Consider the following 27536-nt stretch of genomic DNA (forward strand, 5'->3'; position numbering starts at 1 on the left):
AGAAAGAAAGTTAGCACAAACACCTTTTTAAAGCATAATATTTTACTGAAATATTAACATTTTATGTTAAGTCTGAGTATTTGGACACTGGTTAACAAATGTTTATGTGATGAACTACACCTGTGGTTACTCTGCTATAGGACATTATACATCTAAAATTAACTATGAGACCAGTTGGGTAGTTGCAGAAATAGTTATAAATTTGATGTTATATGATCCGTAAGTATAGTGCAAGTGTCCAAATACTTCAACTGTATTGAGGCTGAAAATGAATCACTGGTTATGTGGGCAGCGGATTTCCAATAATAGGTGACATTATACGGTTTGATGTTTGTTGTGTAAGGATTCACCACCTTACTTCCTACACATAATTCATGAGTAAATCTCTCAAGGAAAAAAAAGAAAAGAAAAACACCCACATTCTGCTAATTGAAAGTGAAGGGGGTGTGTGGTTTAATGTGTGAATCTGGGACAGTTGTCCTGTTTCATAGTCAGTGCTGATGTGATTGGTATGATGATGGGTTGTGAGATCACATCCTCCTAAAGCCTTCAGGCCGCGTGTATCTGTATGATCATCTGTATCTGTTGCGATACTTTTGTCCGACCCAGCTGTGTGTATCAAACTGACTCGCTGACTGACAGAACTAGATCATACTATATTGTCTCTCCCTTTTTCTATGCCAGCTTGTATCGACTGTGACATCAGACCAGTCAGGGGCTCGACCCACAATCAGATGTGGGGGGGAGAAGGGGGGCGGGGGGGGGGGGGACGGGGGGAGGGGGGTATAATCAGGCTGAATAAAAAAATAAATAGTGGAGGGTAGGCCCTGCACAAACAACAACACATTTGACCGACTGAACGGTCATCTGCCTCTTAAGCCCTTCCCACACTCGCCCCCTCACACTCTCACAGCTGTTTATGCCACCATTATAAAAAAACACTATAGCACACACATCCAAAATAGCCAGAGATATCAGTTAGATAACACGTTTAATTGAAAAGGAACAGTTGGGGAAAAAATTAGCACTTGCATTCTTGTTATAAAAGATGCAGATAAAAATAACATGCAATCTGATTGCAAACCGTTTCCTTCCACTGTTCACCCTACAAAATGTCGTCATCCCTTCTTTGTCCGTTGCCATAGCTACCTTGCTCCTTCATGATGAGGTTCCTCTCCCCCAGCCTGTGTGTGTGTGTGTGTGTGTGTGTGCGTGTGATTGTGTGTTCTTGCTGCAGGCATCTCTCCATGTGTGCTATCATACATACTTTGATACCTGCTAGAAAGACGAACTAAAGAATGAAAATAAAAGCATGCAAGGAACCGGGCGGGATTGATTCAGAAGGAATGTGAACAGAAGGACTAATAGGGGGATGGGGGAGAATGACAGTAATCTTCTTACATTGATGCCACTCTGTGTGCTACTATAAATATGATATAGTTTTGGCACGAAGCTAAAATAAAAGACAATACTCTGAACGGATGATAGACTCAGTGGGTTGCGTACAGTTATTTTCTGTACATTTACTACTCCACTGACCTGCAAAATGCTCACAGTTGCTGCTCAGGTGGGTTAAGGTCAGGCTGTAAGCCTGCGGTAGAGAAATGCAGACAGGTTTAGGGATGCGAGGTTGCTATGGAAACGGCCACGGTTGATGGAAGTGGGGGGACAGACCGGTTTTATGAACCCATGCTCTGCGGAGCCTCTGCGGTCTATGAATATTATATAGGACAAGGACTCACTCCACTGACGAGAATCTATAAATATAGACAGCTTTTGAAAGGAACGATGTATAGCAGAAAAAGGAAGGTGTTTGGCAGTAGGGAGAGAGAGAAAAAAAGATGGTGGGGGTTTAGTGGGAAAAGCTGACGTCATGTTGAATCCCTTTGGTAAGCGTTAAGTGGGGCAATGAAGCATTGCTTTTCTTAGAAGACTTCATACATCTTTCACACTCCTTGCAATCTGCTGCAGGGCCTAAAGCAAGGAAAGGACCGATTTCTGAGGGTTCTTGTTATTTTAGTTACAATCTTGGTGATTTTGGGGTGATTTTCTTTGTGGTTGTGTTTGATTCTGTTATTTTTCTCCTGAAATAACACATTGGATTTGATATATTTGTCACTATCACATTTGCTTTTACATTATACATTCACAAAGCTGAGATTAAGAGAAAGACAGTCACTCCATCTCCCTCCTTTTAGGGTCTCAAAATGTCGTTTTTGGATGCTCAAAATCCCTGTGTTGGTGGGAGGGCTCGGCTGACTGCCTTGTTTCCATGACAACAGCAGCTGCAGAGGGTTTTTTGTGGCTGTCGACTCTATATTCAGTGTGTCTGAGCAGGGTGGGGGGAGGAAAGGAATGGAGGGGTGGGGTGCGGGAGCTCGTTCGCCTGGCAGATGGAGTTCTTTTATTCCTTGCTTGCGTTTTCTCACTGAATGACTTCAGTGCTGTCTCACAAAGCAAAGAGAAGCCACAAATCTGTGTCCAGAAACACCAAACCCTTCCGGTTTTGTGAGCAAATGCCAGTTCTTTTAAATGGATGCATTAGAGCCATCTGACAGTGATGAGGAAGATGTTTTTGACGCGCACATGATTTGGAAGATCCAACCTGCCGGTAATGAAGGATATTACTGGTCGGCTGACCTTTTAACAGATAATTGTCTGCAGTGTTTTAAGAGGAAATGACCTTTCCCTGATGGAATGACCAGTAGCACTATGTAATGGCAGCTGAAAAGACCATCTGCCCTGCTAGTGTGTAGCGATGCTTCTGTTCGTGTGGGGCATTTACTGGCAATCCACGTGGTCTGGGCTCTGATCAATGACCTTGTTTATGCTGGTTAACAGGCAGCTCTGATTGAACCGCCTAAACAGTGCCTTTCAGTCTTGCAAGATAGTAAAATAAGAGATGAGTGAGCTTTTTGATTGTCATTAGATATCAATTTATTTTTGTGATGTAAAATGAAAAGCAAGTTAAAATAGGTATAATATTTCTATAATTATTTTAGGGTCAGTGAGATTTAAAAACATTTTGTTTTTATTATTATTATTATCCTCCGGTTTCACAAATGAGGCTTAAGCCGAGTCCCAGACTAAAACATTTGAGCTGTTTTAAATGAAAGCAACTTGCACTGACACAAATGTAAGTGCCATTTTTTGTCTTAAGATAAACACCAGTAATGTTTCCCCCCCCCCCCCCCCCCCTTCCTTTAAGGCACATTTATAACAGCTACTTAAATGTCCTAATTGAACTAAGGCCTAATCCTGGCTTAATCAAAGCCCTGTCTGTCAAACCAGGCCTTATACTTTTATTCGACAAGGATGCATTAAATTGATCAAATTTATAGTTATTGTAGGTTTTTATGTTTACATTATATTTATAGTAGACTTTAAGAATGTTACAAAAGATCTCTATCTCAAATAGATGCTGTTCTTTTGAACTTTCTATCCATCAAAGAATCATGAAAAGCCAAATGTATCACTGTTTCCACAAACATATTAAGCATCACTGTTTTCAACACTGGTAGAAATAATACATTTCTTGAGCATTGAATCAGCATAATAAAATGTTTTTTGAAGGATCATGTGGCACTAAAGACTGGAGTAATGATGTTAAAAATTCAGCTTTGCCATTTCAGGAATAAATACATTTTTATAATATATTAAAATAGAAAACTGATATTTCACATTTTTAATCCTATTTCACAATATTACTGTTTTTACTGTATTTTCAAACAATGTATGATCATAAAAGATACATGTATAAATATATAATAATACACACACATTTATTTATTTATTTATTAAATTGAGTTTTCTGTAGAATATATTTGCTCTCTGGCAGCAGGAGTGATATGTCTTTCATGCAGCTCTGAGTGTGATGTTGTGGACTTTGCTGATTGGCTGCATAATCTCCGTGGCAGAGAAGAAATGGAGAGTTTAGCTCTGAAGAAGCAGCTGCTGTCTTGGAGAGTTGCCCGTCTGAAGCAGTGCGTTAATGCTGTCATGTCCCAATACAGCGTCTTAGACAGATCATATAGGGACAGCTTCCTACATCTATAATGCCTTCAATTGGATATCACATAAAATGATGCGAGATAGACTGTACTTAGAACTTAGTTAATAGGAAGCCATATAAATGGCCCCTAATCCAGCCATTGTCTCTTCCCTTTATAGTGGTTTATTTGAGGTTCAAATTGTGTCCTTTGATGCAACAAAAGAGATTGTAATTTTTAAATAAAACCTGCATCATTATATTGTGTATTTCACAGTTGAACACTTCAGTTGACCTCTATGAGGTCATGGATTTGTTTGCTGCGTGTATGGATGCTGTATTGTGCACATTTCCCCTGACTGATTCTGATTCCGCTGTTTCTCAGAATATGGGAGTCCTTCTCTCATCACCAAGGCAACCGCTGCAGTTGTGCGAGTTATCGGCCATTTTGTGGGGGAGAGGAAGCTGCTTTGCTGAGAGCAGGTCTGCTTTAATAAAATGGAGGTTTAAGCCTTTAAAGTAACTCATCTAATTTGACAATGTTCTCGGCTGTGGTCGATACAATCTATAATGTGATTGTGTCAGTGAATCCAAGAACACATGACCTTCAGTTTAAACTGCTCTCTGGACTGCAGTCAGCTTTTCTAGTTACATCAATAAAATCACTTTAACATAGAAACTAACAGGTTTGTAAGTGGCGGACACTTCGCCCATGACATTTCGATGCTGTTATATAATAGCTGGTGAGTCAGTGAATACATGTCTGTGATTTCTGAAGCTGAAAATGAGAGCGGCAATTCTTCTCACAATTAATTTAGACAAAACAGCAATTAAACTAAATGTCCCCTGAATGTACTAATAGCAGATTGGGTTAATGGTTTTTAAAGTAATTACATATTTCAAATGTTTTATGCTTGCTGTAATATGAGCAGGTGTTTGGGATCTTGCTTCAGAATATATCAAGCTGTTTGATTCATCTTTTGTTTATCCAATTTTCTGGACTTTTTCCAGCGATTCCTTCATAGTATACGGTCACGGTGAGGAGTCGTGTTTCTCTGCCATTTGGAGTGCCTCATTACGCGTATATGTCTGCTATATATGGATACACGAGAACAGAGATGATGTCCTACTTCTGAAATCTCTGCAGAGCTCGCTCTTCCTGACGCCAGCAATCTTATTCTTTCTGAACTGAATCAATAATGATTCTTAAATTGGGACATGTGCATTGAAGTTGCAGATATGAACATTTGGGAATTATTTTTGGGCATCAGTGAAGCACATCCTGGGAAATGGGGTCGGTAATTTTTTAAAAATGTTTTAGAAAGAAATTTCAAAAATCAAGGCTGCATTTATTTTATACAAACACAGTGAAACCAGTTATGGGGTGAAATACTATTAGAATGTGAAATATTATTAGAATGTAAAATAACAGTTTTTTCAGCATCATTACTCAAGTCTTGACTGTCACATGATCCTTCATAAATCATTATAATATGCTGATTTTGTGCTTAAGAAACATTTATTATCAATGTTGAAAACAGTTGTGCTGTTAAATATTTAAAAGAAATAGCATTTATTTGATATAGAAATCTTTTGTAACATTCTAAAAGTCCTTTCTACAACATTTGATCAATTTAAAGCATCCTTGCTGAATAAAAGTATTAATTTCTTTCAAAAACTCTTACCGACCCCAAACTTTTGAGCTGTATACCTTGTTTACATGTCAACAGACCAAGAAACTTAAAAAATACAGTTCAGCCATGACTGTGAGTTCTGACAAAATTTTATTTCAAATGTAAGTGTTCCAATAATAAAGTAAAACATAAATCAACAGCGATATAAATATTAGCTTGTAAAATAAAAAGGGTAACATGAGGTGCTAAGCATTTCTTAAAAGGAATCACAGTCAAATACAGAAAGTTAGCCAAGCAGCAGACAGACATTTATATATATAGATAAGATATTCATAGTCAAACAGACAGGATTGGCATTCCAGTATCATTATTCACTGATTGGAATTACAAGCACAGGGGGGGGGGGGGGGGTACTCTAATGACAGTAAGTATCGTCTGTTATCTTTCAAGGTTTAAGGTGATTGAAGAAAAAGAAAGAATGTGTAATCGAAGGGGAAAAACACAAAAATATGCACATAGTCCACAAGCCTTAAGCTACGATTGCGTGTCTTCAGAAGTTTCGTAGTATATACAGTTTGGTTAGTCAATGATCTTGAACACTACACTGGATCTTTTTTTTTTTCTATCGTCTTTTTTGTTGCTTTTTTAAAAAATACTGAAACATTCCTGTAACAGCCAGCCCTTGTGGCTCTAATGTTTGTACAGACAGGTTACACATTTTATATACACTGTGGTGGTGGTGGTGGTGGTTGGTGCAGAATCCTTCCATCTAAGATCCATTCAAGTACAGTGTCGCGCTGAAGTTAGTCATTAGTCTTTCCACATATTCATTGTTTTCTTTCACTTTGGTTGACTTCATGTTTTACACCGACTCAAACTCTTAGCACATTCACTTTGACCCAAATCAATCTGTGATCTTGACCTTACAAAGGCTGAGATTATCTTTTCTGATCTTTAAAAAACACTGTTTACATTACTTGCTATTCCAAAGGATTTTTATATACCACGCTAACCGGAAATAATTGCAAAGAATAGTCAAACCTAACATTCAGCTCTGCTTAACTGGCTATTAATGAGAAGACTGAATCTATATTTGAATACCATGCCAACAGTCCAGTGTCTCACCATCTGGTTTTAGACAAATGTAAATGTATTCTCTTACTCTAAAAACAACATCCTCTTTGCACTGCATAGTTCAGCTCAAAACTCATTTCAGTCAAGGTAAGAGTTGTGGCACATTATGTTAAAAAGCCTAACAGCGTTTCATTTTGTAACCACAAGAAGCATCTACTTTGCTTTGAAAAGAACACAAAGAAGCCTAAAACATGACATTTTGGGGGGGAGGGGCATGGGGGGGGATAAGGGATAGAAGAAGAAATGCATGTTTTCTTCTTGTTTTAGTAATGCTATTTACAGGACAGAGTTATCTGTCGAAGAACGAGCTTCAGAAATCTGAACGCATCTCCTTTCGTTCAGTCATTTTACAGTGACAGGAAATGCTTGATTTTTTGCGGGGTTATTGAGTAATATCGTAATAGAATTCAAAATCCAATAAATAATAATAATAAAAAAAGGTCAATCTATAACAAACAAATGAAAACCTCAAAGACATAAACATTGAATCTTAATCTTTTGATTCTTTGACCAAACCTGTGGACACGTTTTGTGAGGAGAGATGCTCAGATCCCGGCAACATATCTCTGCAGCTCTGATAGTGCTTCCACGCGTGCCTTACTTCTTGTCTTTCTTGGTGGGCTTCTTCTTGCTGGCGGGCGTCTGAGCTGCTTTGGGGACTTCGGCGGGGGGCAGGGCCTGAGGAGGGGGAAGGGCCTGCTGGGGTACCTGTTGCTGAGGGTTGGCAGTGAGGGTGGCGGTACTGCCCGGGATGTACACGTTCTGGCGGTACTCTGGGCCGTACTGTAGATTGTAGCGAGGGCCGAGAGTTGCAGTGGCTTCACTTGCTTCTGAGAGCAACGGTAGGGTGAGAAAGAAAGAAAAAGGGCAAGAAGAAATAGTAGGAGGTATAGAAGAACAGGAGAGAGATGGGAAAGGTTAGAGATGGGTTGGTTCAGTACAGAGCTCATAATTCAGTCACTCAGGAACCGCATTGCAGCTCCTTCAGTGACCTGCTTCTGCGTGCCCATCCCCCATGCATTATGAATGCCGTAACATCGACATGCATCTCATACTCAGCAACACTCTTTCAGGAACAGGATACATGTGTACTGTATATACAAGTAAAGAACAAACTATTTTCACAGTTCATGTAAAATGCATTGCAAATGGAAGTGACATTGTCCTCTAATGGCAGTGAGGCAGGTCTACCTTTGTTCTCACAGAATAAATCTGATTCCCACCCTCCAAATTCACAAGTCAAAGCTGTGGTCAATTTAACATGGACCCACCATTGTAAAAAAACAAATGCACTTAATTGTTTTGAATGTGCATTTTTAGTTTACTCTTATAGGTGTATATAAGGCCACTTAAATGTACTTCATAGAGTAGACATTCATGTTTCTTAACACTCTTAAGTACACTTTTAAAAAGCAATAATGTCAAATTAAACCTACATTTTAATACATACATCATGTTTTATAGAAGGATACTTATTACTTGTTGACAAATAAAGCACATGTAAAGTATTTGATTATAATTTGTTTTAAGAACATACCATACATTTAAAGGTGATATATTTTATAATGTGTAAATGCAAATGTATGTCACAATTTTCAACAGAAATGGCACTGAAGTGTACTGTATTTTAGTTTACCATAAATGCTTGTCATTGCATTCAACAGTACACTTTAACCATATTTCAAAGACAATTGAAGTAATTACTAAATTACATATAATGTTGTACTTAAGTGACTTGAGGGACAAACAAGGGACTAAAATTCAGCTAATGGCATCTAATATGAATTTAAATTATAATATATTTTCATTTCATTGCAATTTACAATGCTATTAAGTGTCTGAAAACATTGCATTCAGTTGCTTAAGTAAATTATTTTAAAGTATTTCATTTCCATAATAAGTACTCTTTTTAAAAGTTCACTAAAGTGTCATTGTGTTACTAAATATCTATAAATAAAAGTACTAAGTACATTTACATGGCCTTTCTTTGATTTAATCAGACTAAAACAATTAGTCTTTTAAATATCATGAAAACGTTTTATTCTGACTAAAATCATACCAGCCCGGTGTGAATTTGAACTAACAGATCTAGATAATGTGATAGTATAGCTCGGCTTAGCATGTGTATATATATGTGATCATACTCTTGAGATTCTGTTTCTTAGAAAGACTGCATTCATCTTGGCTAGAGAAGAACATCAGCACAGTGTTGTTGTGTTGACTGCAGCTGCTGAGAGGGAGAAAGTCTCCTTTGTCTCTTTACACTCAATTAGTTTGACTCTATAACAGTCAATAAATCCATTGTACCCTAGAAAATGCTCTCTCTCTCTCTCTCTCTCTCTCTCTCTCTCTCTCTCTCTCTCTCTCTCTCTCTCTCTCTCTCTCTCTCTCTCTCTCTCTCTCTCTCTCCTTACATCACCCTTACGCTCTTCAGAATCTGATCTAGAGGACTGGTGGATCAAATACAGTTTATGTGGATAGGCTTTCCTCCTTTACACACCAGCATATGTTGTGTTTTGGATGCTGGTGGGCTGACTTGCCCCCGGCGGGTTTCTTAATTAGCTTAACCAGCAAGATTAAAATGAAAATTTAGCTTGTAAAGCTGATCAGCCAGAAGGACATTTTCTTCTTACAAGCTAAGTTCAGCTGACTCAAAAGTTAAATTGCATATGTGAAATATAGCAAAGGTTAAATGTGCTAATGCTTTCTCCCCATGTTCTTATTCGCTATTTTTCTGATGCAGTTTTCTAAGAGAAGGGGTTATAAGTCAGATTGAGATTCACCGTTCGCTGCCGCCATCAGAGCCTGGAGCTGTTCAGCTTCGGTAGGGGGGTTGGGCCACGGTCCTGTTCCCGCTATCACACCAGGGCCGGCACCTGCCTCGTCAGGACGCACTCCAGCCCTACACGAGAGAGAACGGGGTTAGTGACTCGAAATGTGCTCAGAGATTTTATCTCTCGAACACACATATGACAACAGCAGCCACCAAGTTTGCTAGCATAAAGGTTCATTAGCTGAGACAGCCATTTTGTGTGACAGGGCAGGACAGTGCAGTGCAGTGCAGTTCAGTCAGAAAATGGAGGCCAAATTCGACAGAGCCGAGGTAAGCATGATGTAAAAAGACAAATGAGCTGATCAGAATACAGATTTTTGTCTGTTTACACCATGTGGCCTGAGAACACATACACTTTGCCCTTTGATTAAATCACAACAAGCTTTTTTAAAGGGATAGTTCACCCCGAAATTAAACTTTCCCCATTTCCTCAACCTCATGTTTTTCCAAACCTGTAGGAATTCCAAACAGTGAAATTCAATGGGGTCCGGTGTTTGAAATATCTTGTTTAAAAAAAAAAATTTTTTTTTAAAAAGGGCATACAGGTTTGGAACGACGTAAGGGTGAGTAAATGATGACAGCATTTTCATTTTGGGGTGAACTATACCTTTATTACTTGTTATTAGAGGCTGCTCAGTTTCAAAATGTCACATGAATAAAAAGCTGTTTTTTTTTTACTCTCTCTGCCCACACAAATGGATAGCGCGGTCTGTACATGAGGACAGAAATATTTCTCTACTCTTTAGGGACAGACTTCACAAACTTGGATCTACAAAGCCAAAATAAACCAAATTGGAACAAACAAGTTTAGCACAGGTAAACACAGTGCGACGACAACCCGCAGAGCAAGATGCAACGAACAGCTATCAGCGATACACATACATCCAAAAGCCTTATCCTTTAATGAACGGAACTGCATGTATTTTGCGTTTACATCTATATGTTGGAACAGACTGGACACAGCATGTCGCTGGAAGGTGCAGGACACATAATCTGAACGACCTAAACACAGCACTAGAAGGCCACACACCAGGTGAAGCCAAACGCTACCACACACTAGCCTTGTCTTCGCCTTCACTCTACCTGGACTTCTCGTATGGAGTCCATCTCTGCTGCAGGGTGTGGAACCTGTGTTGACTGAGAGATAAGCACAGGAGCATGCAGCTGTCACTCAATCGCCCCACGTCCAGTGAGGACGAGACTGACCAGAGCACATGGATAGTTGTTTCCTTGAGGTTAAAACCTTATTTCCGGTACTATAAAGACGTTGCGTCTCACAGGTAGTTGGTTAGGCTTTGTATGTTTTAATCTGATGATAGCTGTCATAAATACTATATTTGGTGCTCCTGCAAGAATTTTTTTTCACGTGATTTTCTTTGCAGGGTTTTATTTTTGCAGGATTTTCTCCACAGGATTCTTTTACAGGGTTTTCTTTTCAGGATTTATTTACAGGATTATGGAAGAGTGGTGACTTGACATTGGGATCTTTAACATGAATAATGGCAATAATGACAGTATTTTGGACTAAATGTAGGGATGAAAACACAAAGGAAGGAAAAAATCTAAATATTTTTATCTATGAATATTATCTCCTTAACTCTTCTTGCTGACTAACTTCAGAAGATAGCGACCACTCAAAGTCTGCATGGGCACTCAAATGTTTACGGGTTATCCCTGTTTTTTATTTTATTTTATTATGCTCCATTATCTCATTCCAATCAGACAGATTAAATTAAGAATTATTACTAAACATAGAGGTTAATACCACGTGGATAATCTCAAATGCTATTTATAGGTTTTTTGCGAGACAAGTAAATTGAATCCAACACTCACCCGCTTGGTCCGGGCCTCTGGTTTGGAGGAAATCGCCAATCAGAGTTAGGTGGCTTTTGCTGAAAATAAGAAGAAAATATTTTTGTCAAAATCTTGTTTGGCACAGAGATTCATATGCACTAGTTGTATGTTCTGGAGAGCAAGTCCTTCCATCCCGTCATAGGAGGTTGTAGTTCTGAAACTGAAACTGAAATTTGTATTATTGACATCAAAGTACAACATCCTCTGTTTCTCCTCAGGACTGTTTGAAAATGCACCTTTGCCAGAACATAAAGAAAAAAATTTAGGCCAGTAGTGAGAAACAGAGCAACAAAGAAGAACATAGGGTTGGAAATAGGTTGAGGGAGAGTGTGTGTGAATAATTGAAACTTCGATCATGTCGCCGTCATGCATGAGTGCGTGTGCATGAGGAAAATACACACAAGTCTGTATTAAACAAAATATGAGCTCACCTGTGGGTGGATTGTGGATAAAATCCCCCCTCACCATATTTTTTTTTCCATTTCCTTTGTAACCCACACAATTATGCTGCAACATCGGGTTGAGCCATTGTGTTGCAAGATGTTATTCAAGGTCCAATGCCACAATGATCCTCTAAACTCTGGTGCAGAATTCACAAAAGAAAGTCTGCTGTTTTGGACTGCATAGCATGCATACAGCTTCATCCAACTGCTTCTATTTCTAAATTATAATGATTACAAAAGTCAGCTTCACCTTACGGCAGAACACTTGACTATTTTTAATCATAACCCTTCTCAGATTCATATTGTTGAATTATCTGCTGTGTCATTGGGCCTGAAAATAGCTCTGAACATGGCCTGATTATTAATTCACTTGGCATTACAAAGTGCTTTGTCCAAAAAGTGAGTCATAGAGACTGAAGCCTGCGTCAGTAGTAATTTATGGACAAATTATGGTTACCAGAAATGATTTTAAAATTTTGTTACAGTAAAATTCAGATGGCAAACACATGAAGCTTATTAGTCAAATTACTCAGACAACAGTAAATACATTTATAATTCAAAAGATTACTATTTCAAATAAATGCAGTTCTTTTGAACTTTAAATTGTCAAAGAACCTTGAAAAAAAAAATCAAAAATATTTCTTGAGCACCAAATCAGCATATTAAAATGATTTCTGAAGGATCATGTGACACTGAAGACTGGAGTAATGATGCTGAAAAATCAGCTTTGCCATCACTGGACTGAATTACATTTGAACATATTGAAATAGAAAACAGTTATTTAAAATGACTCTGCATTTACTGAAGATGAGTAAAATAGAGTAGTCTTGGTGAGCATACGAGATTTCTTTCAAATACATTTAAAAATCTTACCAACCTCAAACTTTTAAACGCTAGTGCATAATATTTCCTGAAACCCTCACCTCCATGAGTGAGTGAGTGAAGAGTCTTTTTGACAGTCGCATGCTTAGAGTGCTCTGTGGCGCCTTAACAAACACAAAGTCACTTCTGCTGGAGATGGTGGAGAAACCAGGTGCATATGTTTGTTTGTGGAAATCCCGAGAGCCCCCCACGACCTCCATGTATCTAACAGGACCGTCGGTATTTAGCTGCAGGTGGAGGTCATTGTGTTGGTGCTCACAAGGTTTGTGCTTGAAACCAAGTTTTTGCTTGAGGCACATAATGTAACCATGGTGGCCGAGCCAGCGCACTGCTAAAACAATGACAGCCAGGAATGAGACCGCAACAATGAATGATAAAGTGATTATAAGATACAAAGTGAGGTCAGGCCCAGTTGGTCTTTTGGAGTTAGAGCTCATGCGTTCAGAAGAGGCGTCTGAGGCTTTTTCAGCCAGGGTGACGTTAACTACCACACTAGCGGAGAGAGAAGACCTGCCGTTATCTTTTACAATCACAGTGAGACTAAAGACAGATTTGTTGGCCTCTGCTGTAAGTTTACGGGCTGTACGCAGCTCTCCGGTACGTGCACCTATGTGAAACATTTCAGCATCAAGGCCTGAGATTCTGTAGAATAACCAGGCATTGTGGCCACTATCACCATCCACAAACGTGATGCGATTGACTAGGTATCCAATACCGAGTGTGCTAGGTACTACAAACTGCAGTGTCCCATCAGATGGGGGTGCAGGGTATATAAGGACAGGAGGGTGATCATTCTGATCTTTAATAAACACATGCACTGTGGTGTTGGAGTTTTGACCAGGAGTTCCTCTATCAAGAACCTGCACCACGAATTTAAACGCATTCAGTTGCTCATAGTCAAACTTTCTCATGGCATATATCTGCCCACTATCTGGGTTAATATACACATATGAAGACACAGACATACCAAGAGCCTCACTCTCCAGAATCGAGAAAGAAACTGCAGAATTCTCCCCCACATCTGGGTCTGATGCAGACACGGACAGAAGGGGAGCATTTGGGGCATTGTTTTCAGCTATGTCTACTGAGTAAGAAGGCTGTGAAAAGACTGGGGGGTTATCATTAACATCTGAAAGACGTAACACAAAAGATTCCTGTGAGGAACGAGGTGGGGAACCAGAGTCTGTGGCGATCATAGTGATGGTGTATTCAGCCAAAGCCTCTCTGTCCAGCTGGCCATCGGTCATTAAAGTGAAAAGACCCTTATATGGCGAACTCATCTTGAAAGGCAACCCATAAGGGATGTGCACACTCACTTCGCCATTTTTCCCTGTGTCTTCATCTTTAACTTTGATGAGGGCTATGACAGTGCCTGAACTCACATCTTCAGAGATTACAGGAGAAACCACATTAATGCTGATAGCAGGGGTGTTGTCATTCACGTCAATAATCTCGATTTTGATGTTGCACGAGCCCTCCATGGGAGGTATTCCTTTGTCCCTAGCAAGAATAGTGACGTCATACACGTTAGCGAGCTCGTGATCGACTAGTCCTGTAACTCTAATCTCGCCAGTCATTGAATCAACGCTAAAGAGTTTCAAAACGTTATCAGGGGTGTATTTATCAAACATGTAAGATATTTCACCATTTTGACCATGATCGGCATCGGAGGCATTAAGAGCTGTAACTAATGATCTATGAGGTGAATTTTCTAAAAGCGTGACTCTTTTTGTAGGATTATGAAAGTGTGGCGCATTGTCATTGACATCTAAAATATTTATCAAAATGGCACTATTTCCAGACTTTTCTGCACTTCCACCATCAACTGCAGTTAAAATTAAGCTAAATTCACTCGTCTTTTCTCTGTCAAGAGGCTTGTTTAAGACTAAAATTGGGATTTTACTTCCGTCACTTTTAGTTTCTACTTTTAGGATAAAACAATCGTTTTGACTAAGAAAATAAGCACGCAGTGAATTCACACCCACATCAGGGTCATGCGCACTTTCTAAGCGGAACATTGTGCCGGGCGCCGCCGCTTCTGAAACTTCCAATGAAGTGTCTCGGCTTTGGAAAAGTGGCGCGTTGTCGTTAACATCCACAATTTCTATCGTAACGCTGTGCATTTCCAAAGGATTTTGAAGAGAAATCTGGATCCGAATGTGACAATGTAAACTTCCTCCGCACATACTTTCTCTGTCCATTGTTTGCTTGACCACCAAAGCTCCAGATGTCAGGTCTACGTCAACATATTTATCATTAGATTCCGAGATTATTCGCATCTCCCTTAGAAGTATCACTTGAACGTCCATTCCTAAATCTTTAGTCAAGTATCCAACAACAGTTCCTGGTTTAGATTCCTCCGCTGTGGAATATAAAAGTTCCGAAGCGTGCGTTCCAAAACACAAAGCATTAAGAACAATCCAAACTGCAACCCAGTCCAAAGATCTCTGAAAAAGCTCTTTACTCTCCATTTTTTACATTGGTATTTTCAGTAGTAGCTATAGATTCCTTCGAGATTTTAATTTATGCATTTCCTAGATGCGTTTATCTTAGACGTTTTAGAAACGTTTTGTATTCATCTCCACCAATGTAAGTTTCTAAAATAACAATACAGCTCTTGCGAGCAACAAGTGTGGGGGTCTTGGAAAGGAGTGAAAAGGGGCGGGGTTAAAATCTTGCTTTTCTATTGGAGGAAAGTTACTTTGCTCAGACAAAGGCACGCCTGGTGCTGTCCAAGGTGCTGAAGGCAGCGCAACTATATCACTGTTACGTAATATACTGATTGAATAAACATATTTAAATTACATTGTTTGACTTGAAACGAGTGTGTCTCACCTGTTGGCTCTCGAACGTCCACGCGCTGTCTGGTAATGACGCATCAAGCACGTTTAGCGTGTCTGTAAAGTTGGTGGTGCTGCTGGGCTTAACGAGGGTGAGATCACTGAATTCTGACATTGGAGAGAGATAGGAGCCAAATGACTGACTCTGAGAAATCATGTCTCCTCCCAGAACCTCCACATACTTAATGGGCCCGTCAGTGTTGAGCTGGATCTGTAGTTTTCTGTTGGGGTTCTTGTATCCAGAATCAGTTCGACTGATACAGCAGCTTGAGCCGCCTCTACTGCCTCGCGCACATTTCACCAGTAGGATGAAAAATGTCACCAAAGACAACAAAGACACAGCGGCTAAAGAGATGATCAGGTATAAAGTAATTTTTCCACTTTTTTTACTAGGCTCTACGTTTTTCTTATAATAGTCTGAAATGGGCTCGTGAAATCCGTCCTCTATCAGTATATCCACCGTAACCGTAGTGGAAAGCTCCGGGCTTCCATTATCCTTTATCTCTATCATCAGTCTCTGAGAGGAGTCATCCTGCTCTGAAACAGCGCGTTTAGTCCTCACCTCTCCCGTATGTAAATTCACACTGAACAGTGACGCGTCCGTGGCCTCCGCGAGCCTGTAGAAGAGCCAGGCGTTATGACCCGAGTCCGCGTCCACTGCTGTTACCTTAGTAACGAGATGTCCAGTTTTAGCAGAACGGGGCATCCTCTGATGAGGGACAGACCCCATGGATGTGGACGGGTAAATGACAGCAGGAGCGTTATCATTCTGGTCCAAAATAAAAACATACACTGTGGCGTTGCTGCTCAGAGACGGAGAGCCATGATCTTTAGCCTGTACGATGACCTCAAACACTTTTATTTTTTCGAAGTCAAACGAATGCATGCTAAATATGCTTCCATTGTCAGAGTTTATGTACAAATACGACGATATTGGGGTATCCCAAGCTTTAGGGTTCTCAATAGAGTATGATATTTTGCCATTTACGCCGACATCAACGTCTTGGGCGGATAATGAACAGATAATAGAGCCTGGATTGTTATTCTCTCGTATGTACACATGATACACGCTATCAGAGAACTTCGGGGAATTGTCGTTAACATCGAGAATTTTAACTGGAATTATTGTTTTGCTACTTAAATTCGGCGAGCCTGAGTCAAATGCAGTGATTTCCACGTTATACTCCGGGAACGTTTCGCGGTCTAAAACACCGTTAGTGACCAACGAATATTCATTTGAGAAAGAAGGTTTTAAAATAAATGGAAGGCCAGACTGTGTCTGTAGTCTGATTTTTCCATTGTCACCTGAGTCAATGTCCCGTGCGCTTATTAACGCTACAACTGTCCCGCTTGGTGCGTCCTCGCGCAAAGGACTCGGTTTAGACGTAAGCAATATCTGCGGCGGATTGTCGTTAATATCCGAGACTTCTATTTTTACCGTGCAATGGCCCTCCATTTCGGGGATACCTCTGTCTCTGGCACGTATCTCAAGGTTGTACATAGGAGTGGTTTCATAATCCAACTCCCCGTTTAGAAACATTTCCCCTGTTTTCTCATCGATGTGAAACAACGAGCGCAACGCATCAGACACGTGCTCCCCTAAGGAATATTTTATCTCTCCATTTGGGCCTTCGTCCAAGTCTTTTGCCTCGACTTTTAGAAATGTCGTACCTTGTTTACTGTTTTCAGCAATAGCTACTTTGTAAACATTTTTCTCAAATACGGGGTTGTTGTCATTGATATCCAGCACCGTGACATTAATTCGTGACGTTCCAGATCTAACCGGGTTCCCTCCGTCTATGGCAGTTAACATCAGCTGATGCATCGGTTTCTTCTCGCGGTCCAAAGGTTTATCTAGTACTAATTCAGGTACCTTTCGGCCATCACCAAGATCTTTTATTTTTAAACTGAAACATTCGTCTTTACTCAAAGTATACGATTTCAAAGAGTTACTGCCTACATCTGGGTCTACTGCGCTCTCCAAAGGAAAGCGCATACCAGGAACAGTAGATTCTGCTATTTTTAAAACGCTGTCCGTTGACTGAAAATGCGGGTAATTGTCATTAATATCCTGTATTTCGACTTCCACTCTATAAAGTTGTAAAGGGTCCTCGATAACTATTTGAAGAGGCAACAGACAATTTGCGTTTTCTCCACAAAGGATCTCTCTGTCGATTCTCTCATTAACCACTATCTCTCCTCTGCGTGAATCTAAGCTGAAATACTGCTCACCTGATTCAGAGGCTATTCTTAATTTACGGTCATACAGCTCAGATATTTTCAGACCTAAATCTTTTGCAATATTTCCAACAACAGCGCCCACATTTAATTCCTCTGGAATTGAGTAGCGAGTCTGTCCTTCTGTCGTACTCCACAAAAGAAGAAAGAGAAAAAAGAAAAGCAAATAATGCCTCCACCATCTGAATGGCTCCCTCTTTGTCATTTTGATTTGCAATCCAGACAATTCACCGTGCTGATAAAAAAACAGGGATCCCAATACACGATGACAATTTAGATTGTCCATTATGTCTAAAAGATATGGTAGAATCCATTTTATCGGAGCGATTAGAGCACCCCTCGCCTCCGTTTGCACTGAACGTTGTGGTGTCAGTGGGGGAGGGAGTAGATCTCTTTGTGCAATTCTGCATGTGATTGGTGTAGGCATAAACCCCAATAACCAATAGCAAGAGAACTGCCTATTAAAGGCACAGCATCTGCACCTGCTGTGAAACTGAGTATGAGATCATTGGTCGGTTGTATTTATGCTCTCTGTAAAAATCACAAATGATATATTTCCATATTAATTATTTAAGCTAATGTTTTGGTATTATTATTAATATTTTCATGCAAAAATGTGAAAATGTCAGCATTATGTTTTATAACCAGATGACGTTTTGTGAAAAAAAGCACAGAGGGGTGATGTTTTTTATTATTTTTTATTTATTATTTTGTTATCACAAAAATAAAACACGAATCACAGTGGGTATTTCGTACAGGTGCATTTATGGAATAATTATGAACTTTAATGTAACATTGTAACATTGTAATGTATCGGAATATTTTGAAAAATTATAATTTTAATACATTTTTACATTTTAATTCTTAATTCAAGATTTTCACTCCTGTGCCTTGCCATTTCCTCACTGGGAAGCGCTCATACACAAACATATTATTTTGAGCAGATTACCTCTGTACTTCTCGTTGGTTTCATTTGGATTTCATAATTAATTTCACATTTCAATATTTCAATACAATTCTATATATATAATTCTTATCGTGACTGAGGCACATACACTACGTTTCGGTTCATTTTTGTGACGCGCACCGAAAGGGGACAGAGACGGCAGAAAGCGCATCCTGTTTGCTTGTTTGTAACGATTTGTTGTCATGATGAGTGTATACAAATAAAAGAAGACCCTTTACAGTTTCTAATGTATCTTACTCTTGTATGTATGACCAAAAACTACAGGGTACTTTAAGTTATTTCCACTGTTATGAGAAAAATAAAAACCCAGCTCCTTTGCGCTAATTCAACATTCCAGAATTAAACCAGATTTTAGAAAAATGCATAGCGCCACTCGGCCAGGTGTGCCAAAACAATTATTTATAAACTTCAAAAATATTTCATACAAAATGATCACAAAACCCAATAGCACAACAAGCTGTCAACATAAAAAAAGACTATGTGCCTAACATCGCTTGAGTCAGCATGAGCATGCATGGGAATTCCGGGTTAATCCTAAAACCGTGACTCCTGTAGTGTCATTCTCAATTGTAATATTTATTTTTGTTTTGAGTTTTTTGTGAGGGTCCTGTAAAATACAATGACATGCTGCTCTGAATCATTTTCACTTTTCTTTAACAGCTGTAGTTTTGATATTGAAATAGACTATTATGTGACTTGTACTTTGTGACATGTTGAAAAGCAATGCATGGATCAAAGCCACTGAAACGTACAGTGTCATCCCTCATCACACAAGCGGGAGCGCAGACAGTGAAAGTCCACTTCTGATTTTATTGTTGTTTAAACGTGCATGCTGAAGCATTATAATTAGTGAGTTATATACACTTTATAATATATATTTTGCATGGTCTATTGGTTAAGTAGCACATTTTTAAATATTTTAGCAGAGGTAGGGATATTTAGACCAGAGGGTGGAACACCCCCCCCCCCCCCCCAAATCAAATCGCCCCACACCCATCCCTCTCTATAAATATACATTTATTATTTTTCTCAGCTCACCTGTTGGCTCTCGAACGTCCACGCGCTGTCTGGTAATGACGCATCAAGCACGTTTAGCGTGTCTGTAAAGTTTGTGGTGCTGCTGGGCTTAACGAGGGTGAGATCACTGAATTCTGACATTGGAGAGAGATATGAGCCAAAGGACTGACTCTGAGACATCATGTCTCCTCCAAGAACCTCCACATACTTAATGGGCCCGTCAGTGTTGAGCTGGATCTGCAGGTTTCTGTTGGGGTTCTTGTATCCAGAATCAATTCGCCTGATACAGCAGCTTGAGCCGCCTCTACTGCCTCGCGCACATTTCACCAGCAAGATGAAAAATGTCATCATACACAACAAGGACACAGAAGCCAAAGAGATGATCAGATATAAAGTAATTTTGCCGCTTTTCTCGTTGGGCTCTATAGTTTTCTCTTTATAGTCTGAAATGGGCTCATGAAACCCGTCCTCTATCAGTATATCCACTGTGACTGTGGTAGACTGGATCGGTTCTCCATTATCCTTTATCTCTATCATCAGTCTCTGAGAGGAATCATCCTGCTCTGAAACAGCGCGTTTAGTCCTCACCTCTCCCGTATGTAAATTCACACTGAACAGTGACGCGTCCGTGGCCTCCGCGAGTCTGTAGAAGAGCCAGGCGTTATGACCCGAGTCCGCGTCCACTGCTGTTACCTTAGTAACGAGATGTCCTGTTTTAGCAGAACGGGGCATCCTCTGATGAGGGACAGACCCCATGGATGTGGACGGGTAAATGACAGCAGGAGCGTTATCGTTCCCGTCCAGAATAAACACATGAACAGATGCGTTACTGCTCAGAGATGGAGAGCCATGATCTTTAGCCTGAACTAGAACACTGAACAATTTTACCTTTTCATAATCAAATGTGCTCATGCAGTAAATGGTTCCATTCTCAGAGTTGATATAAAAATAAGATGATGCTGGAACGTGATTAGAACTTAAATCCAGGATTGAATACGTAAGTAGAGCGTTTTTATCCTGGTCAATATCAGATGCAGACACAGAAAACAATGAAGTGCCTGCAAGATTATTTTCGTTAATGTAAACGTTATATGATGTCTGTGAGAATACTGGAGGGTTGTCATTTACATCAAGCACTTTAATATTTAAAGTCCTCACAGTTTTTAATGGTGGTACACCAGAGTCTATGGCAAGTATTTCTACACTATACTCTGAATGAACCTCACGGTCAATAAATGAGTCAGTTATCAAAGAATAATAATTATGAGATGGTTTCAATTTAAATGGAACATCCGGGGAGACAATTAGCTCGACTTTGCCATTATTACCGGAGTCCAAATCTTTGACGGTAATCAGAGCCACCACAGTTCCCACCGTTGCATTTTCAGGCACAGGGCTCGGTAAAGATGTCAGTATAATCTCTGGAGGGTTGTCATTCTCATCTATGATATCTATCTGAACCGATGACTGTCCCTCGAGCTCTGGATTCCCTTTGTCTTTAGCACAGACATCAAACGAGTACGTTTTTTTTGTCTCGTAATCTAATTTTCCAATGACTTTTATTTCACCGGTTTCTGGGTTTACAGTAAACGCATTTCTTACAAGTTCAGGCGTGTGCGCACCGAATGAATACTGTATTTCACCATTCGGACCTTCATCCAAATCGGTTGCTTTGATTTTGATCACACTTGAACCAACAACGGCGCTTTCAAGAACAGATGCTTTGTACGCAGCAACTTCAAATTTTGGTTCGTTGTCGTTTATATCTTGAACAATTATTTGCAATAAAGATGTGCCAGATTTTACCGGATTACCACCATCTAGAGCTGTTAATATTAGCTTGTGTACTGATTGTTTCTCTCTATCTAAAGGTTTTTCAACCACAAGTTCTGGTACCATTCTTCCATCTTTTAAAGTTTTTATATTAAGACGGAAAAAATTGTTATTACTCAGAGAATAAGTTTTTAGGCTATTGCTGCCAACATCGAGGTCCTCGGCATTTTCAAGGGGAAATCGTGCGCCGGCAGCAGTCAGTTCATATATTTTTAATGTGGCATCTTTAGTATGAAAGTTTGGCGCATTGTCATTAATGTCTTGTATTTCTATCTCTACGCTATGCATCTGTAATGGATTCTCAATAACGATCTGCAGTGGCATCAGACAACTGGCGCTTTGTCCACATAGCGTTTCTCTGTCTATTCTGCCATTTACTACCAGATCACCCTTCCCTGAATCCACACTGAAATACTGTCTATTTGATTCAGATGCTATCCGCAACTTACGCTCGGCGATATCTGAGATGTCAAACCCTAGATCCTTCGCGATATTCCCAACGATAGAGCCTTCCTTTAACTCTTCAGGTATTGTGTAGCGAATCTGAGCTCCAACTGTATTCCACAAAAGAGAGAAAGCGAACAGCCAAAGCGCTGCCCATTTCCACCCTCTGATCCTCCGGTGCCTCATTTCTCTGTTGCGCTTGATATTCCCATCAACAAATCTTGATCTTATATCCATAGAAAATCAGAATGCTGTTCTCCATTTTCAAATAATTACGTCTATTCAACGCATCCTCGTTGTGGTGATCAGCCGCATAAAGCGTTCCTGTTTCCTCTCGCTCTATACAGCTCTCATCATTGTACCTACTCCTGCTCTGGCTGGGGGAGGGAGTAGATCCCTTTGTATAGTCTGAAGCACGATTGGTACAGAGCTCAACGCTCACTCGTCCAATAGATGCTCTGCTGTTTCTTAAAAGCTTAACCAGCCCTTTGTAGTGTGTTACGGCATCTAGCGGAGAACTGTGAGCTAAAATGTGCAATACTAGTATTATTCTAGTTTCTTAGCTACTTAGAGAGGCAATATGTTTCTGTACGCAAAACGACTTTTAAATGACAAATGTTTATGTACGCAAAACGACTTTTAAATGACAGAGTATGCTCATTGAACATATAGGGGGATGAGCAAGTGTAGATTCAGTATAAAACATTTTAAAAAATTGAATGTGCTATTTAAAACTTTTTACATATTTTATTTAGGATTTTGCTTTTTCTATTTCTATGATGAGAAAAATGTCCCAATAAATACATTTTCTTTTTTTGTTGTTGCAACAATGCCTTCTAACACTTTAGAGCAGGGATAGACAACGTAGGTCCTGGTGTGCCGCTGTCCTACAGAGTTTAGCTCCAACCCTAAAAAAAAAAAACCTCACTGGCCCTGAAGACATTGATTAGCTTGTTTCAGGTGTGTTTGATTAGGGTTGGAGCTAAGCTCTGCAGGATAGCGGCACTCCAGGACGGATTTTGCCTGTGCCTGCTGTAGAGTCGCATCGTTACGGGAGCTGTCCAGTCCAAAGTGCTGAACGCAGTCTGAAAACGTTTATCTGTTCGACATGGCATCAAATATTGTGCGATAAGGTGGCTAATCACAGAATTTGCACGTCAGTGAAATTTATAAAACATTTTTTTTTAATTTAGAAAAAAAAACGTTAATGATAGCGTCATGGTTTTAGAAATATTGATGCTAAACTGTTTAAAATTAAATTAATTCAATTTCAGTGCACGCAATGTGGATCGGCACAAGACGTTTACAACTGATGAAACATGTAGGCTACATCGTTTTAAATGCAAATTCCCTTTATTAAGCTCTATCAAACGAATAAATATCTTAACCCCCCCCCCCCCCCCCCCCCCCCCCCGGTTTCACAGACCATGCTTAAGCCTAGCCCCGCTCTAAAATGAATGTTTGAGCTGATTTATCTAAAATAAACTTGCACTAACATGTCAATGTCATTGTTTTGTCTCAAGATGCACACCAGTAATGTTTTTTTCTAAGGCACGTTTATAAAATCTACTTAAACTAGTGCAAGCCCGTGGAAAATCAGTTTTTGTGTTTAAAAAAAAAAAAATTAGTAATTGTTGGTTTGGTGTGTTTTAGTGCTCATTCTTACAATTACACAGAAAAAGTCCAGTGTCATTTTTATTTGTGCATAGTAGAAAGCAAATACTGATACTGACATAATGACAAATATGGAACATTTAACTACACGATTCAGGGAGCAGGCTACACAGTGAACTCCGAGAAAACGCTACGCTTGAGCAAACAGTTTGTGAATAGGCTACTACAAATGATGGCCGTGAAAGAGACTGTAAACGCATTGAATAGGATATGTTTAGTTTGTAAATAGCATACTATTACACAGTAGCGATATCGTTAAGCCCACCAGAACAAAATATAATATTCATAAGTAAACCGTGTAGCTGACTTCCAGATTCAGTTAACATCGACAATTGAATAAGCGCGACCATTGAGGGAGCAGGCAACACAGTGAACTCTTTTACCCTCTCTGTCTCTAGTCGTGCTCACTCCTGCTCACTCAGTGAGCAGTCGATTTACATATTCAGTTAACATCCACAAATGAATAAGCGCGACGATTCAGGGAGCAGGCTACACATGAACTCCGAAACGCTACTCAAGCTTCGCTGCTTTCTTCGACCCTCTCTGTCTCTGGTCCTGCGCTGTGCTCACTCAGTTTGCAGTGTGAGGGGGAGTGGCCCGCGACAAAAGCCATGTGTGCTTTTTTTACAGATATATTTAACGATATCGTTTGCTTTTCTAATCCGAACAACGTCAAACTTGGCACTGCACTTACTAGTGCCCGTACCAAGACACCTGTTAAGTTCGAAATCCATCGGACTAATTGTTCGAAGATATGCGAATAACACACACACAAACGCACACACAAACGCACACACACACACACACACACACACACACACACACACACACACACACACACACACACACACACACACACACACACACACACATCAAAATATAAAAAATGTGCACCATCACACTTTTAAATGTGCAATATATGTGAAATTATGTTTATACACCGTTTTGAAGAATGCAATTATGACACAAATCTATATGGATGCTGAGTGAAGTATTCTGCGTCTCACCTGTTGGCTCTCGAACGTCCACGCGCTGTCTGGTAATGACGCATCAAGCACGTTTAGCGTGTCTGTAAAGTTTGTGGTGCTGCTGGGCTTAACGAGGGTGAGATCACTGAATTCTGACATTGGAGAGAGATATGAGCCAAATGATTGACTCTGAGACATCATGTCTCCTCCCAGAACCTCCACATACTTAATGGGCCCGTCAGTGTTGAGCTGGATCTGCAGGTTTCTGTTGGGGTTCTTGTATCCAGAATCAGTTCGACTGATACAGCAGCTTGAGCCGCCTCCACTGCTTCGCGCACATTTCACCAGCAAGATGAAAAACGTCATCAGACACAACAAGGACACAGAAGCCAATGAGATGATCAAATATAAAGTAATTTTACCGCTTTTCTTGTTGGGCTCGACTGTTCTCTCTCTATAGTCTGAGATGGGTTCATGAAACCCGTCCTCTATCAGTATATCCACTGTGACTGTGGTGGACTGGATCGGTTCTCCATTATCCTTTATCTCTATCATCAGTCTCTGAGAGGAGTCATCCTGCTCTGAAACAGCGCGTTTAGTCCTCACCTCTCCCGTATGTAAATTCACACTGAACAGTGCCGCGTCCGTGGCCTCCGCGAGCCTGTAGAAGAGCCAGGCGTTATGACCCGAGTCCGCGTCCACTGCTGTTACCTTAGTAACGAGATGTCCTGCTTTAGCAGAACGGGGCATCCTCTGATGAGGGACAGACCCCATGGATGTGGACGGGTAAATGACAGCAGGAGCGTTATCGTTCCGGTCCAGAATAAACACATGAACAGATGCGTTACTGCTCAGAGATGGAGAGCCATGATCTTTAGCCTGAACTATGATACTGATTAGTTTCATTTTCTCATAATCAAATGAGCTCATGCTGTAAATAGTTCCGTTCTCAGAGTTGATATAAAAATAAGATGATGCTGGAACGTGATTTGAACTTAAATCCAAAATCGAGTAAGCGAGTATAGCGTTTTTATTTTGGTCAATATCAAACGCAGATACAGAAAACAATGAAACACCTGCCAGATTATTTTCGTTTATGTAAACATTATATGAGGATTGCGAAAATACTGGAGGGTTGTCATTTACATCAAGCACTTTTACATTTACAGTCTTAACAGTTTTTAAGGGTGGAACACCAGAGTCTATGGCGTGTATTTCTACAATATATTCAAAATGAAACTCACGATCTAAGAAAGAATCTGTTATAAGTGAATAATGGCTATCAAAAGTTGGTTTCAATTTAAATGGTACATCCGTGGAGACAATTAGCTCCACTTTGCCATTATTACCGGAGTCCAAATCTTTGACCGTAATTAGAGCCACCACAGTTCCCACCGTTGCATTTTCAGGCACAGGACTCGGTAAAGATGTCAGTATAATCTCTGGAGGGTTGTCATTCTCATCTATGATATCTATTTGAACCGATGACTGTCCCTCGAGCTGTGGATTTCCTTTGTCTTTAGCACAGACATCAAATGTATATGATCTGGTAGTCTCGTAATCTAGATTTCCAGTTACTGTTATTTCACCGGTTTCAGCGTTCACACTAAAAATATTTCTTATAAATTCAGGCGTGTGCGCAGAGAATAAATACTGTATCTCACCATTAGGACCTTCATCCAAATCTGTTGCTTTTATTTTGATCACACTTGAACCAACAACGGCGCTTTCTAGAACAGATGCTTTGTATGCAGAAACTTCAAATGTTGGTTCGTTGTCATTAAAATCCTGAACAGTAATTTGCAGTAAAGATGTGCCAGATTTTACCGGATTACCACCATCTAGAGCTGTTAATATTAGCTTGTGAACTGCTTGTTTCTCTCTATCTAGTGACTTATCAAGTACTAGCTCTGGTATTTGCCTTCCGTTTTTAAGTGTCTTTAAATTTAAACGGAAGAAGTTGTTATTGCTCAGAGAATAAGTCTTTAAGCTATTGCTGCCAACATCGAGGTCCTCGGCAATTTCAAGGGGAAATCGAGCGCCTGGAGCAGTCAATTCAGAAATGTTCAATACGCCATCTTTATTGTGAAAGTTTGGTGCATTATCATTTATATCTTTTATTTCGATCTCTACCCTATGCATCTGCAATGGATTCTCAATTACGATCTGCAGTGGCATCAGACAACTGGCGCTTTGTCCACAGAGCGTTTCTCTGTCTATTCTGCCATTTACTACCAGATCACCCTTCCCTGAATCCACACTGAAATACTGTCTATTTGATTCAGATGCTATCCGCAACTTACGCTCGGCGATATCTGAGATGTCAAACCCAAGATCCTTCGCGATATTCCCAACGATAGATCCTTCCTTTAACTCTTCAGGTATTGTGTAGCGAATCTGAGCTCCAACTGTATTCCACAATAGAGAGAAAGCGACCAGCCAAAGCGCTGCCCATTTCCACCCTCTGCTCCTCCGGTGCCTCATTTCTCTGTTGCGCTTAATATTCCCATCAACAAATCTTGATCTTATATCCATCAAAAATCAGAATGCTGTTCTCCATTTTCAAATAATTACGTCTATATTCAACGCATCCTCGTTGTGGTGATCTGGCTCATAAAGCGTTCATGTTTCCTCTCGCTCTACAGCTCTCATCATTGTACTCCTCCTCTGGCGGGGGAGGGAGTAGATCCCTTTGTACTGTCTAAAGCACGATTGGTACAGAGCTCAACGCTCACTCGTCCAATAGATGCTCTGCTGTTTCTTAAAAGCAACCAGCCCTCTGTGGTG

The 27536-nt window shown here is 40.1% G+C and overlaps 2 protein-coding genes across 38 annotated transcripts in view; both read right to left on the bottom strand.

Annotated features, from left to right (window-relative positions):
- Window positions 1-5753: 5753 nt before the first annotated feature.
- The window catches only part of LOC143750046 (protocadherin gamma-C5-like), a 124584-nt gene continuing 102801 nt past the window's right edge, over window positions 5754-27536 (bottom strand). For 16 of the 37 annotated variants that reach the window (XM_077242865.1, XM_077242861.1, XM_077242859.1 and 13 more), the window contains exons 2-4: window positions 11423-11481; window positions 9540-9658; window positions 5754-7583 (exon numbers count right to left, since the gene is read on the bottom strand). In XM_077242865.1, coding sequence (XP_077098980.1) covers window positions 7354-7583; window positions 9540-9658; window positions 11423-11481 — 408 coding nt within the window. In that variant the 3' untranslated portion in view covers window positions 5754-7353. Of the gene's footprint in view, window positions 7584-9539; window positions 9659-10672; window positions 10727-11422; window positions 11482-15603; window positions 18407-19851; window positions 22571-24788; window positions 27392-27536 lie in introns of those variants that run through there. The other 21 variants (XM_077242853.1, XM_077242848.1, XM_077242847.1 and 18 more) reach the window with 7 other exon arrangements.
- Window positions 12667-15340, bottom strand: pcdh1g32 (protocadherin 1 gamma 32). Its single transcript, XM_077242888.1, has one exon. It carries the CDS (start codon window positions 15237-15239, stop codon window positions 12780-12782), a length of 2460 nt encoding a protein of 819 aa, XP_077099003.1. The 5' UTR covers window positions 15240-15340; the 3' UTR covers window positions 12667-12779.

Source organism: Siphateles boraxobius, unplaced genomic scaffold, assembly GCF_051911475.1.
Source record: "Siphateles boraxobius isolate OS27281-9 unplaced genomic scaffold, OSU_SipBor_1 25, whole genome shotgun sequence".
In the NCBI taxonomy this organism is placed as follows: Eukaryota; Metazoa; Chordata; class Actinopteri; order Cypriniformes; family Leuciscidae; genus Siphateles; species Siphateles boraxobius.